We start from the raw sequence: 14,520 nt of genomic DNA, 5'->3' as shown, positions 1-14,520 counted from the left end.
GTTAGCTGGAACAATCCACAACAAACATGCTATTGCTGGGCAATTCTCATTTACTTAAATATTAATGTTGTACTCTCCAGAGCTCCCCAGGATTTCACAAGCTTTGCCATTCCAGCAAAACAGCACCATTTCTTCCTGACCTTTGCAAAAGCAGCTAATATCTAACCTCTAGAAAAGGTTACACGCTATTTAATAGACAGAAGGAAAAAGCCAGTGGGACAGATCTGTTTCCCAAAGCACTGAACCTCTTCTGAAAAACACTTTTAGTCAAGTTTCCCATCTGTGACTTGCTTCCTTTTCCATGTATCAAGAAATCTTTTTGGAGGCTTTTAATAAAAAGAAGGTAAACCTATGAAAGCTGAGGAGTACTGGATAACTCTTACAAATAATAATAATCATGATGCTGCAAAGCCATCCTCACTATTAGTTCCTCCAGTGAGTACAGGAAGACCCTCTAGAAGTCAGCCCCAAAAGGGTCCCAGCAAGGTAACTTCTGTTTGTTTAAACTGCAAGTGCACTTCTTGCCTTTCCTGTTATTGAACAAGGTAACAGCAACCTCCTTAGGCACCCATGGTACACATCAGCCACAGCCAGAATAACAAAAGTAACCCTATTTCAACACAGGTCGCCATCCTTCAGCACAACCCATCCTATATTAGGTTATACTCGTGGCAATTTATTCTGACACTAATCAGTCTCAGATTTTTATCAGGTATTGGCTTTGGGAAGAGAAGGCTGCCAAAGGAGCATCCAGTAAAATCTTGTAGCAGATACTTGCCTCAAGTTACACAGAAAATTTCATGCTGTGCCATCCCTATTTTACCTGCTGACAGAAAAGTAACCCTAGTGGAGAAAATCTCAGACTAGGTTAGCAACACAAATCTGATGTATTAAAAGGGATAAAAACCAATTAACACAGCAAGAAGGAGGCATGTAGGTATAATCCTATCTGCTAGCGAAACAGATGTTGCCAGGTTGTGATACCAAAGGCAAGTGAAGGTAGTGGTTGTCATCAGAACAATCAGAATCACCCAGTCTTACCTAAAAACCCATTTCCAGAGATCTCAGGTGTTTGTTAGTAGGACTACCACAAGCAGGCAGTTACATTTTTACTATGAAGCTCCTGGCACAGCAATAAGATGGAATTCTTTTGTGCTATAAAACATCAGCCTAGTAAAAAACAAATTCAACATGGGCTTCAGCTTCAACTTTCAGATGATCCTTCCCAGAACAGTCTTGCAGAACTGAGTAGCATTTACGCAGGCATGGGAAGGGAATCCTGTGAAAATAACAGATGTCCTCTCTCCCACGTAAGAGCTGGAACTAAGCTGACTGAGTTCCACAAACTCTTTCAACTAGTTATTAGAAAGGCTGCACTGCAGATAGAGCACTGCACTTTACCTGCCAGTACTTTACAGAGGGAAGAGCGATCTGCTGGTGTAAGCCAAGGATCTCCTCTGAGTGACTGCAGGTTCAAGGAACACATTTCCACAAGAAAGTGATGAACATCACCACCAAACCCCTCCAGGTTGCTCACTTGAATACGAATACGGCTCACATGCAATGTTTTACAGCTAGTTTTTTGTGGAAACCTTTGGACAGGTTCCTCATGTAGGCACAAGAAAGCAATAAAGTCTCTATAATTAAGCCCAAGCACACCACAAACACATTTTACAGATGCTCCCAATGCAAATATTTAGGATCACTACTGACCCCCCTCAAAAAAGCGCAGCTCACTACAAAACCCCTGCTAATCAAACACTGCTTTATTTACAGACAATTCAACAGATGAGTACATCAGTTCAACTTCCATGTCTGCACACAGAGGGTCTTTACACAGCAGAGAAGAAAAGCAGGACTCATTCATACGTGTATAGACTGATGACTGTATGGAAGTGCACAATTAGGTACAGGAGTTCAATTTAAATATTTCAACCATCAGTATCAGTAAGACAGCTACATGGTACTTCAAGCAAAAATAAGCTACAGCTACAGCTAAATCTGGCCTCCTACAGAAGAGATTGTGAACTACGTGATCGTGTACAGATGTGAACAGAAGCTAGAGTCAGGCCTAAGTTCTGTTCAAAAGGTTAGCCTATGTAATGGATAACAATTTCTGTGACTTTTCCTGCACATCTTTTAGATTCATAAGAAACATTTCAAATCAATGCTTGAAAATCATTTTTTTCTTCCATATTCAGGCTTCTCTGCCCAGGCATCAGTAAAAACACAAATAACTGCCAATACAGCCAGAATCAAGTCACTTCAGGCAAATACAAACTCAGGCTAAAATGGTCTGTCTACTAAATATCAGTTGTGTGTTTCTAATGAAAAGTTTTCCCTGCATCCAAAGACAGAAGTAAGAAATACAAGAATACAAGCTCAATGTACAGCTTTGAAGACAGACCTGTATTTATTATAGATCCATGTGAAGCTTCTCTAGAAGTTGCTTCAAGTTGGTTGTTGTTCTGTAAATGCAGATGTTAGCACAACTTTAAAACAACATTTAAAAATTCTTCATCAAGAATGCCTTCTTTAGAGGGTAACAGCAGTAATGAACAAGGAGAAGCAAGATGATCTTTGAAACTCAATGCATCACACAAAAACCCAAAGAAGTCAAATCCAGATATCAAGTCCACTGTTTTCTAGACAACTCACTTTGAAATCAACCTCCAATGCATTTGCCAGCTACAGAAAGAAGCCAGAACTCCAGTGTGCCTAAGAGGAGTTCTGTCATATAACAGCAGACAAGGTTTTGTCAGAAACATTTATTAAACAGAAGTTACCAACGTATATGTAGACAAATTAAGAGCCCCTCTAATAAAAAAAAGCATATTGGTCAAGGCCAAAATTATCTTCGCTTCTGGAAGATGTTGCCACGACCCATCCCACGGCCTCTTCCTCTTGCAGCCACTGAAGAAAGAAAACATCAGGGATGACATGAATGTGATGCAACGTTGTGTTTATCTCAACAACTGACAAACCAAATACAAATAACTCCCAGTCTCTCCCTTACAAGCATGGAAGCCAAGCTATAGTATGAGGTTCAGAAGTGATAAAATAAGTAGAAGTTTTCTGTGAAAACAACTGTAACCAACAGCTACACAGCTTTGCTGTTTATAACAGGGTATGCATTAAGAGCAATGAAATATTAACACAGTTTTGTTCTCATTCTAATCTGCATGAATTTGTAGCCGGTGAGATTTAAGAACTCCTGCTCTTCATGAAATCTGTGACACAACTCACTGTGTTTTGTCAGATGTTACTTCCCCACACATCCATACTGCATTTGCTACAGTTAACCAAGGGCTTCACAGCCCATGATTATTTCTCTATCTTGCTATAATGAGACTGTTCACATGAAAATTATATGAAAGGAGATGAATTGCAGAATGGCTAACAGTTACTGATTCAAAATTCTGTAAGTACCAACCTAGTATTTTTTACATATTTTTTAAAACCTTAAGAACACCGAGATCCTTCCTTGGGCAGTCCAAACAGCCAGCAGCCACATTTACAAGAAAACCAAAGCTAAAGTTTTATGCAACTCTAGCAAGGCCACTTACTATTCCTGAACATCAAGCAGTCTGAGTCTTGACTGCCATCACTCATTCAGCTTCTTACAGCTCACATTTGCTTAATGTTAGGGATGAAAACTTCCCAGTTCCTGTTCAGCAAAATGGGGAGGCAAGGGGGGAAAACACCAGACCACAAACACATTGTACCCACCCTGAGCTTTGAGAATAGCTGCTTTTCCTCGGCCAGCTCCAGACCCCTGGTTCTTATTCTTCATGCTCTTCAGCATAGGAGCGTTCTTCAACATATCTGGTAAAATTAGAAACCGTATCTTGCTGCCTCTGATGTACACCTGCTCAAGCTGCGCCACTCGCCCATCTCTGTACGTCACCGTTATGTTGGACATCTGGAAAGTGAAGATCAGACTGTGGTCTCAGAGGCCTTAAACATAGTTTCAGACTCCTTGCTACTCCTGCTTGTGGAATACACAACCAGGATTCACGTAACAAACTCAAAGCCCTGTCAAGCGTACTGCCTTCTCAGCTGCTGCTGTGATATAATGCATCTATGACCATTTAAACATACTCTAAAGCCTGCTGTAATTTAAGCAAACTCATTATTTGCCCCTTCTCCCCATTGCTTAATTAGTTTTGTTTTGTTATTCAAATAGTTTTAATAAAGTTTGACTAGTCTCAGCTATTAAGGAAACATCTTGATTTCAACTACGACTTGAGTGAAGTCAATCAAAATTAAGCCTCTAGCAATGCCTTGAAGTAATCTATATTAGACACAGCTCTAAGCTCATAAATCATAGAATGGCCTGGATTGAAAAGGACCCCAATGATCATCGAATTTCAACCCCCCTGCTATGTGCAGGGTCGCCAACCACCAGACCAGGCTTATTTATTATTAAGTTGAGAGACAGTAAGCAAAAAAATCATGAGAAGAGGAGTTCACAGAGGAAAATCTAAAGAACTGGGAACAGGAATTCCCAATTCTGTCCTCTTTGGCATGCTCAGTTATCTGGAATTTGCTTCGTTAATGTAAGTGCATAGAGCAGAAGGGTTTTATTTATCCTAAGACTAAAAGCAAAGGTCTTTAATCACACTGCCAGTCAGCTGGGTGTGACTGTTTCCAAAATTAGATGAGATGAATTTCTTTTCATTCATCTTGAGCTGCACACCTGACAATTCATGTTGTCTTCTGCTTCAATGAGCTTCCCACGGTACACCTCCCCAGTGTTGGTCTCACAGGTCACAATGTGGCCCTCTGCCTCGTGCAGGACTTTAATGGGCACTCCGATCGACATGGCTGCAGCGCTGCGGCTCTACTCCTGGGAAGGAGAAAAAAATAAAAGCGAAAAAAGGAAACAAACCAGCAGTTGTTTTGCAGTTCGGCTTTGACTACAGGAAATAATTTTCCTTCTTGAAGAAAAACTCGCTGCTTTGACAATACACAGCTGCACAGCCGCAGCACTCAGTGCTTCGCCCGACAGAGCGCAGCGTTCCCCACACGCGGCCTCCGCGCGCACACCCCTCTGCCTGCCCCAAGGCCCGGCCAGGCGGGAAAAGCTGAGAGCGACCCACCCCCTCAGTCCGCCACTACCGCGCTCGAAGCTCTGCCCACCGCCCTCAGAAGCTGATGGCACACAGCCAGCCCCCACCACCAACCCCCCCCCCACCGACACTCACCTCCCGCCAACCGCCCGGAGCCGCACACGCACCCTAATGGCCTCCGCCTTCCCGCCGTGCACCGCGCCCCGGAAGCAGAAGTGCAGCGGCACCGGTCCATTTCCGCTCCCTCCCCTCCAGTCCGCGGCGCCTCGGCACGATGGTTCCGCCGCACTCTTGGCCCTCCTGGGCGCAGCTCCCTCCCTCCCAGCTCCGAGCGGCCGCCCCGGGGCCCGCCCTCTCCGCAGCCAGGAGGAGCCGGCGCCGTACCAGAGCATGCTGCTGCCCCGGGCCCGGCGGGGCGGGCAGTGAGCGGGCGGCTGCCGCCATGAGGAGCCCCCGGGAGCCGGGGGAGCCCCCTCCGCAGGAAGGTCAGTGCGACTGCGGCCCGGGGAGCGTCGTCTGGGGGCGGCCGGAGAGCGCTCCGCCCTGTTTACAGCCGAGCGTCGGGCCGTGGCGTACAGAGCTGACAGCTCTGCGGGGGGCGGGGATGGGAGCCGGGCGGCGCTCGGCCTGGCTGTTACCGTTGGAGCCAGCGCGTATGGAGAGCAGGAACCAAAGCTGTGAGTTGTGGAGGTGTCACGGGGCCCTGGGTGGTCACCGACTGCTAACACACCGCCAGTGCTTACAGAGCTGTAAGTTGGGGAAGTTCTTTACTATGAGATGGTGAGGTGCTGGAACAGCTGCCCAGAGAGGCTGTGGATGCCCCGTCCATACCTGGAGGTGTTCAAGGCCAGGTTGGATGGGGCCCTGGGCAGCCTGGGCTGCTATGAAATGTGGATGTCAGTAGCCCTGCATATGGCAGGGGTTTGGAGATTCGTGATCCTTGAGGTCCCTTCCAACCCGGGCCATTCTGTGATTCTGTGTGACTTGCTTCAAGTGGGATTTGGGGGTCTGTTATTTTCTTGGGAGACTGAAGTATAATTGACGATGCTAACAAACACTGAATACACCAATGGGTGTGCCAGCTTTCAAAGTTATGATTAAACCTGGTGGCATGATTGAGAAAATGCACTGCGTTGGCTTGTTGCTGCAGTAAGCCATAACTGTGAGAAAACAATTTAAAATTGCAAAACATTATCCATAAAGTTTTACAAATAAAGCTGCATCGAAACTACACTAGCCCCCCAGGATGTTGAAGGTTTTTTATCCCCATCTAGAAGCGTAGCTGACTTTGCATTAGCAAAGGTTTCCAAGGGTCTGTTCCAGATTGAAGGTAAAGTCATTACGAAAAGCCTTTTATGATTAACTCACTTGGATTGACTTTGAAGTTGCAATGCCAAGCGGAAACACTTCAGTCCATCAAGCAATCTGGGCTTTTCTGAAACTGAAACCACCACAACCACCCAAAAAGGAACTACAAGGGATGAATTACTGGTATTGCAGAACTTCTTGATAGAGATTGGGTTTTGTCCCTCTTCCTTTGCCCTTTTCTGAAAGTCCAAATGGTGTCATTTGTGAGCTGTCTTATCTGAAAAAATTACAATAAGGAAAAAGACATAGCAATAGAAGAGGCTGAAATCGATAGGGCTTGTAAGAAATCACTGCCTAGAGATCATGGCTGTGTCTGTTTTCTACCCATTTCACCTATGACTTTCTGTGGCATAGAATACAGAGCTGAGAACAAGCTGACTTGGAATGGTGAAGTACAAAAAACCATTCCCATATAACTGTTACATAGCTGTTACATTTTACTCACATGGGGTGTTTTCACTGCAGTTGAATGTGTGCAGCTGAAAGTGCCCGTCATTCAGCAGCTGTACCACTGGGACTGCGGGCTGGCCTGCTCCAGGATGGTGCTACAGTAAGTGCTGTTTTCATTGGAAGGGGTGGGAAAACCCAACCCGTGGGAGAGGGTGTCAGGAAGCAATGTCCAGGGAGATGAGGTATATTGGAGCAGCTGTGAATTTTGCTTACCCTTACAAGAGCACATATCCCTGAATACCCTTGGAGAATTACTGCTGCCAGGGCCTAGCACAGCAATCCAGAAGAAAGGGAAAAGACAAGCTAAGACAAACTTAAGACCGTTTGAATAATTGTTTTGATTGATCAGCACTGAGCTAACAATGAAGCACTCTGGCATGCTTAAGCTGATAAGAAGTTATCCCTCTTTCCTGTTGTTACAATTCAGAACTGGTATTTGCCACAGCAAGTCACATAATTCCTTCCTATATCGTTATGCAATGGTTTATCCTAGTTTCTGAGCATACTGTCTCTGTCCTGCTGAGCCCCCAGCCTGTGGGGCGAATGGTTTTTGTTCCAGGAGTGGTTTCAACTTCACAGCTATGCATTATATTGCCATCTTTTTTTTTTTTTTCTTTTTTCTTTTTTTGAACCTGTAGCTGTCCTGCTGAACTCCTCTTTCCTTCCACAGAGGAACATGAGCTTAGGTGCAGGAGAAATACCTATTTAGATGTCCACTTAGTAGATATGAAGGAGAAGATTTTCATTTCTCTCCATCCCTTCTGCCAAGACGTTAGTCCGTGTGCTGGTAATTCCCATCTTGACTTCTGTAACCTCTGCCTCTTCATTCCCTTTAACCTCTTTGCCACACCAGTCTGTCCAAAACTCAGCGTTCAAGATTAATCTTCTCACCTTGCCAATCTGACCTTGTTTGCCCTGCTTCCTCAATTCCACGTTTTGTTTTTCTTTTCTTCATTTAATTCCATTTGTTTTGACCTCCAGAACTCTCTGTAACTGCCCTTCCCCACCCCTTTGCAACCTGTCCCAAGCTTTCTTCAGAACTTCATCTCCCCCTCACTGCCTTTTGTGTCATCAGTGACTAAGCAAGCTTCCTTTGAATATTTATCAACTTCCTCCCAGTTCCTCCTTTTGAAATTCATCTGTTGCTTGAAGCAGCTTTTAGTCTTTAATGCTCCCTTCTGCATTTGCTCCATTAACCTTGTATATGTAGACTGTAAGCCCTTCAGGATAGTTCTATACTTGCTCAGTATAGCTTGCCTATTGTCCAGCATCCTGTATATACTTCTAGCACTATAAAGCAGTTGAGTTACCTGCATATTTCCAATAAGAAAAGTCAGAAATAAATCCATTTATGTATTTTCTGCTTCCTTCCCTTAACTTTGTGGCTCTTTTGTGGGTTGTTTTGTGGGTATTTCTTAGCCAAGCCCATTGTATCGGTTTTTCTGTCCTGTGGATGTGGAGGTTTGGGCTACAGCACGTACTGTGCTTCTCCTAAGACCTGTGCTTCCCTTCCCCTACCTTTACTGATACCATAGGTACCTGGATCATTTGGACAACGATGAATTTCAGAAAGCCATCCAAGAACTCGGGTTAACAAAGAGTATCTGGACTATTGACCTGGCCTACCTAATGCGGCACTTTGGTGTTAAGCATAAATTTTGCACCCAGACACTTGGAGTGGACAAGGGCTACAAAAATCAGGTTAGTATTTTCATCTACTGCGAAATGGTAGGCAGTTGTAAGAGGGACCCCTATGCAACATGCTAAAGTACCTCTGCTGTCTTACTGCCAGTTAGCCATAGCTCCTGGAAAGAAGGTTTGCCCACTGCCCAAACTGGTATGGATCATTTTCAAAGCAGAAACTAGATATGTTCCCATCTTTTTTTACATCTTTGATTCCATAATATAAAGTTTTTCCATAATATAAAGTTATTCCATAAATATAAAGTTACAGATTATTCAACAGCCTTGGAGACTGAAGCCCTCTACCTGCCTACAGAACAGGCACAGCCTGGGCAGAAGCAGTGCTAGCTTCCAACTTTCCCCACCACCATGACTCAGCCCAGACCTGGAGGAGCCACCTCTAGAGGTGAGAGACCAGCTCAGCCTCTGTGTCTGTGAGAGTGTGGCCTCCTCCAAGTTTGCTAGTGAGCACCTACAGCAGCAGTAGCTTTTGTGATGTAGCCTTCTGCCCAGTACAAACCAGAGAGACTTCCTTCATGTTGGCAGCTGAATAGCCACTGCTTGGAAATTATAACACTAAGTGACCAGGAATGAAATTAAAGTGATAATTTAGAGCAAGAATTCTTATTAGCAGTGAAACTGAGGGAGAGAGAGCTTTTATTCCCTCATCAAAAACGTATACAGGGCCTTGCCAGCAGAGATTGTAAATGGTGAATTACCTAAGGTGAACATCATTCCAGTTCACAATTTCTGTTGTCTCCAGTCATTTTACAGGAAGCACTTTGACACAGAAGAGAATCGAGTGAATCAGCTCTTTGCACAAGCCAAAGCCTCCAAGGTGCTGGTGGAGAAGTGGTAAGTTTATTGTTCTCTCCTTTCATGTTGGAGTCTCTGGGTCTCTTGTTGGTCACTGAGATAAACTGGTGAAAGACAGACTGAAATGAGACCTTCGGCCTTTTTGTGAATTAGTCTTTTTATTAAATGTCTTGAAAGAATGGACATAAAGACTTAACAGTGAAGTCTGAGGAGCAATAATGACAACAGAGTGATTTGAAAATGCTGATGGGAGTTGACTATTACATATTGAATTTGATTTTCCATTAAGATTAACCTGTAGGGAATGCTTTCAGTGCTTTAATTGGCCACTGTTAAGTACCATTGTAATATGAATTAAGGAAAATGCTATGTGGACACACAACCCATTGCTCCTAGAGCTATGCAAAGAGCATAGGTCTCTGTTCCTAGACAGAAGCACATAGAAAAAGATGGCATATGAGCCTTTGCCAAGGGGAGGATGAAATAAGTGAAAGAACTGTAAACCTGGGAGAAGACAAAAAATTATAGAACTGTTACACAAGTGACAGTGACACTCTAGATGGGAAACAACTGAAAGTGTCCATGTTTAGCTTGAGTTGTATCCCTTTTTGTAGTGAAGCTGTTGTCAGAGTGGGGTGAATGATTAAGAAAAGAGGGTACAGCATAGCCTGTACCAGGGCATTATTTAAATGCTGCAATGCAACTTTTAATTAACAGAATAATTAAGTGTCCTTTTTCACATATACAGAGTCTGTATGGCACCACCTGTTAACTAAAGCTGCATCAACAGAGAAGGGACAGTCAGTCCATGTTGCTTTCAAGGATCACATCCTTGATCAAGGCCGGGACAGAGTGAACATCTACCTGTGCAGTACTGAGTTTGGGGCATCAAAGAGGAGAAGCAACACTGGAAAGATTAAAAAGCACAAGTTCAGTCGTGTATAACACACAGCCCTATGTCTGAAACACATCAAAGAGATGAGTTCTAATGCATCTGGAATAAACAGTGAAGGACAGCTTTTAACAAATGAGATTTTAGGTCATGATTCATTAACACTTGTTCTCTGTGGAGGTGCTATAGAAACACAGCCTCAAAAGAACCAGATAGTGGAAACTATCTGCACAATATGCATATTTGTGACAGAGACAAATTTGGGCATGTATTAAGTTAGCATACGGTCGTTAACCATCAAGTTCTAATGGCAGGATGGAACACTTCACTTGAGACTTTCCCTCAAGTCTCTCCAGTTACTTACTAAGTTGCCAGCTCCTTTAATACTCTTCTCCCAGACATCTCATACATTCAGAGGTTATATTTCTAGCATTTCAGAATCCAGTGCTGTTGCTCTGCACTTCAGAAACAGCAGTGAGATTAAAAGACCTTGAATCTGGTCAGGCTTTCTCTGTAGCAAACCCTGGATGTTTTAACTTCATTGAAAACCTGTCTGATTTTTTCTTTTCCCCCACAGCACAGTAACAGTTCAAGACATCCAAAAACACCTGTCCCAAGGTCACGTAGCCATTGTCCTAGTGAATGCAGTCTTGTTACTGTGTGACCTTTGCTCAAGTCCTGTCAAATACTGCTGCTTCCTACCCATTGGACAGAAGTGCTTCTGCAGGAATCCTGACTACCAGGGCCATTTCATTGTGTTATGTGGCTACAACACAGCCTCAGGGAGTATTTACTACAACAACCCTGCCTATGCTGACCGTAAGTAGCCAGCTCCTTTTGGGTGAATTCTCAACCACCTCATCACTAACATTTCCATGATGCAAAGCCACACTAATATGGACTTCCCATTTTAGCACACGTGTACTTCAAGCATCACTAACCAGTTTGTCAGAATAGGCTTTGCAACATTTATTAAATCAGTGCACCAATTTGTTCTGTGATTTACTTGAGGCACTGAGATTCTAGCAAACTGGTAGAGGTTGGAGAGGTACTGAGCTGTACCTTTGTGCTGAGTATAGCAAGATGACCAATTTAATACCTATTCACAGCATTACTTCTGTGAGCAATGCCTTTGAGATGAGAAGATAAACTACAGTGAGTAAAGCTGTAACATAGGCTGATAAACCTAGTCAGTATATGAGTTACTTTTCTCTGTAGAGTCTGCTAGACCCAGTAAAAGAGCCCCTCACAGGCATCTTCTGAATTTTCACTAATACTTTGTTCCTCTTTTATATAGGGACATGCTGCACCAGCATCAGAAACTTTGAAGAAGCCAGGAGAAGTTATGGCACGGATGAGGATATTCTGTTCATCTACACTGACAGCTGACACCCACAGCTGTTACTTCTGGTCCTTTCTGGTGCAGCCTGCACAGCAGCTGGCTGCTTGTCTCAGGACACCCCCTGCAGAGACCTTCCTCCTGAACTGCAGTGGGATCTTAAACGAGGGAGGCTTTATAGACATTGATAGGACTATATTGCAATGCTGTCTTTACCTTTTTATTCCGGATGAAATATCTGATTTTGCAATGTATGTCATAGTTTTTTTTTTTTTTTCCCTCATTTTTAACACTGCACATTTGACAGCAGTTTTGAAATACAGGCCCAAAGCCTGTTCACTTGGAGCTTATTTTCAAATTATACACATGAGGAAAAAAAAGCACCAAATCTATGAACTTCAACACTTGGTAATAGATGCATAGGTTTAGATAAACAAGAGCAGGAAAAAAAATAGACAACACCTGTTACACTCTCTTTCAAAGCATCTGGGCTGATCTTCATCCTCAGTCTAGGGATCTGAGGTTCAGCAGGGAATTATGAAACAAAGAAATACTGATGTTAAACCACCTTACTTTCAGATAATGGAATTGCCTTGTTGGGCTATCAGTATTATAGGAGTGAAACATTTACTCAAGGAAACTTCCCATGTATAAAATGCACAGTTTTAGCATTTATGATACCATTGGGTTAAGTTTTGAATAGCAGCCACTGAGATTGTTCCCTTGCACTGCAAACTCCATCTCTTTTGGCTAAATATTTTCGGGTGACTGTCTAGAGCTCTGTATTACCCCAAAAGTTTAAGGATATTTGTTTGGACCTAGGAGTCTTCACTGCACTTTGCAAAATCCTCTAGACATTATGGCACTCATGGGTTCAATTTTCTGATGCACCCAAGTCTAAATATACATTTATGAAGCAAATACAGAAATCACCCACACACTAGTAGTGTATGTTTTGTGTGTAAATTTTAAATAACAAGTGAGACTAGATTGTAGCTAAAATGCTGAACCATATTTTGAGCCAAACTTTCCTACTTATGTCCATTTAGTGAGCTGCTCAGAAGAGCTTAAATCAATTAAGAATACAGGGAATACGAGCTTCTTTTTGCTACAGTAACAAAAAGCAGAACCAAAACTTATACTACAGCTGCATTTGGATTCAGTGGGAGTTCTGTTCAAACATTTTCAAGTGAAATTGTTAGTAGCCCATTCATAATCCTGTCATGTATTGCCAGGGTTTAGTGACTGTGCTGGGGAGCACTGTAAAAGTGTAGAAATAGCCACATACTTCAGATTTGGCCATCACAATTTCTGACAGGTAGGTAAAATTGTTAGTACTCATGTACAGCTGGCAAAATTTGTTTTGCACTTCAGGCAGAGATCTCACACCTTTCTCATGGCTTTAGGAAAGGAACTGTTAGGAAAGGAAAGGTTTTTTTGGAACTGTGTGGAATAACAATAACTGGATATTGCTATTCAGTGGGGAAATACTTTCAGCATTAGAAAATTTCTAGGAGAAACCATCTTCTACCATTGCTGGCTTACTGTAAAGTATCTGGAAAGCATGTAGTAAGTATGCATAGTAAAATCAAAAGCACTCCTTTGTACAGAAGCTAAAAAACAGCAATGTGAAATGCAGCAGGCTTTGAGAAGTTCTGCACAAACTGTACACAATAAGAAACTCTCAGTGTACCCGATGCTGTTTTATCAGGAGTGAAGCTGGATTACATTCTGGCAGCTGTCCATGCAAAATGAGTAAAAACTGGGATGTATCTGTGAGCAGCAGAACCACTATCTTATAGAAACCCAGAAAATGATCCTGCAGTAGATAACGCCTTCTGGTCCCTCCAGCAGCAGTCAGCAGATGGCTGCTGGACCTGGAAATTTTATATCCACGTTCAAATTCACAATGTTTGGCTTAGAGGGATTGTATTAACTGTGTTAATAATTAACAGCTATGTAAATTGCAGGTTGATAAAAGTACTTTCTTAACCCAGGCATTTTCCTTCAGAAAAAAACAACTTACAAAAGATGTGTAACTGACATCAGCTTCCACACGTGAATCTGGAGCTTATGTATAAAACATGAACTTAAGGGCATGCTAAATGGTCTGAAATGTACAGAACTGAAAATATGTAGAACCAAAGCTGTTTGAGTTAATACAGATGAAATGAGAGCTCCACTCACTGCAACAGGATCTCCAACAGCCAAGTGGAATATGGTAATGAGAGATGAAAATACAAGGAAGGAGCAGTAGGAAAGCAAAAAGGTGACTATTTAAATGACACAAATTCAGGCCACGAAGAAACTCGCTGGCCAAGTGTCCAGAACACCTGCATTTTCTGGCACGTTGTTTTCCATGGGAAGATCATCCATCAAAACACTCATTCTGAAAATGTGCAGTCAGTCACTTTGTTTCCTTCATGCTGTCCATAGCAAAGGAGGGGGTATTTTACATGCAGGGATTTTATACATAAATATATTTTTATTTGTAATTAAGCCATTCTCAATAAAGATTTAAAGTCATGGATAGCCCTGTAGCATGATGTAGCAGGTGTATTTATTTACTGGTTTATTATTAAAAATGTTGGAAAATCTTTAGAGGGCATATTATATACTTCACTGGCACAGCTTAAATGGTTATTTGGATTTCTCCTCTTCAGGAGATCAAATGTTTGATTCAGATATGTATTAATACCTACTAAGCTGTAAATCTTATTCCTCCTGTACTTCCTGAATGCCTACTCCATCACTTGAGCTCTGCAAAACAAACTTTCAGTATACACTAATAGTCCATGCATTAACTATACATTAACAGCATCTCCGTGGCTTTCCATTCACATGAGCGACTGCTTCCATTTCTGTCTCTCAGCACAGCACCAAGCTGCTGGAGGTGTTAA

At 42.7% G+C, this 14,520-nt stretch overlaps 2 protein-coding genes across 4 annotated transcripts; one reads left to right on the top strand and one right to left on the bottom strand.

Moving 5' to 3' along the window:
* Positions 1 to 1,745: 1,745 nt before the first annotated feature.
* Positions 1,746 to 5,304, bottom strand: SNRPD3 (small nuclear ribonucleoprotein D3 polypeptide). Of its 2 annotated transcripts, none has more exons than XM_042865750.1 (4): positions 5,240 to 5,304; positions 4,700 to 4,849; positions 3,730 to 3,922; positions 1,746 to 2,913 (listed from the first exon to the last, which is right to left on the bottom strand). In XM_042865750.1, the coding sequence occupies exons 2-4, from the start codon at positions 4,823 to 4,825 to the stop codon at positions 2,852 to 2,854; spliced, it is 381 nt and encodes a 126-aa protein (XP_042721684.1). In that variant the 5' UTR covers positions 4,826 to 4,849; positions 5,240 to 5,304; the 3' UTR covers positions 1,746 to 2,851. The 2 variants fall into 2 exon arrangements, with proteins under 2 accessions (XP_042721684.1, XP_042721683.1); XM_042865749.1 differs by having other exon boundaries at positions 5,208 to 5,288.
* A 42-nt stretch (positions 5,305 to 5,346) lies between these two features.
* On the top strand, positions 5,347 to 14,221 carry GUCD1 (guanylyl cyclase domain containing 1). Of its 2 annotated transcripts, none has more exons than XM_042865564.1 (6): positions 5,347 to 5,557; positions 6,906 to 6,990; positions 8,426 to 8,591; positions 9,337 to 9,428; positions 10,859 to 11,100; positions 11,579 to 14,221. In XM_042865564.1, exons 1-6 carry the CDS (start codon positions 5,347 to 5,349, stop codon positions 11,668 to 11,670), a joined length of 888 nt encoding a protein of 295 aa, XP_042721498.1. In that variant the 3' UTR covers positions 11,671 to 14,221. The 2 variants fall into 2 exon arrangements, with proteins under 2 accessions (XP_042721498.1, XP_042721499.1); XM_042865565.1 differs by lacking the exon at positions 5,347 to 5,557 and adding an exon at positions 5,700 to 5,821.
* Positions 14,222 to 14,520: the final 299 nt, after the last annotated feature.

This window comes from Lagopus leucura, unplaced genomic scaffold (assembly GCF_019238085.1).
Source record: "Lagopus leucura isolate 7727_CA_CO unplaced genomic scaffold, USGS_WTPT01 Super-Scaffold_806, whole genome shotgun sequence".
NCBI classification, from domain to species: Eukaryota; Metazoa; Chordata; class Aves; order Galliformes; family Phasianidae; genus Lagopus; species Lagopus leucura.
Note: the sequence above shows the minus strand (reverse complement) of the source record. Positions and strands in the feature narration are given on the sequence as shown.

What these genes read in the sequence shown, in the direction of transcription:
- SNRPD3 (XM_042865750.1), bottom strand. Translation starts at nt 4,825, where the DNA reads ATGTCGATCGGAGTGCCCATTAAAGTCCTGCACGAGGCAGAGGGCCAC. An exon ending in AAGACAACATGAATTGTCAG is followed by an intron (nt 3,923 to 4,699) that starts GTGTGCAGCTCA and finishes TTCACTTTCCAG; the next exon opens with ATGTCCAACATAACGGTGAC. An exon ending in AGCTATTCTCAAAGCTCAGG is followed by an intron (nt 2,914 to 3,729) that starts GTGGGTACAATG and finishes TTCTTTCTTCAG; the next exon opens with TGGCTGCAAGAGGAAGAGGC.
- GUCD1 (XM_042865564.1), top strand. Translation starts at nt 5,347, where the DNA reads ATGGTTCCGCCGCACTCTTGGCCCTCCTGGGCGCAGCTCCCTCCCTCC. An exon ending in GGAGCCCCCTCCGCAGGAAG is followed by an intron (nt 5,558 to 6,905) that starts GTCAGTGCGACT and finishes TTTTCACTGCAG; the next exon opens with TTGAATGTGTGCAGCTGAAA. An exon ending in TGCTCCAGGATGGTGCTACA is followed by an intron (nt 6,991 to 8,425) that starts GTAAGTGCTGTT and finishes CTGATACCATAG; the next exon opens with GTACCTGGATCATTTGGACA.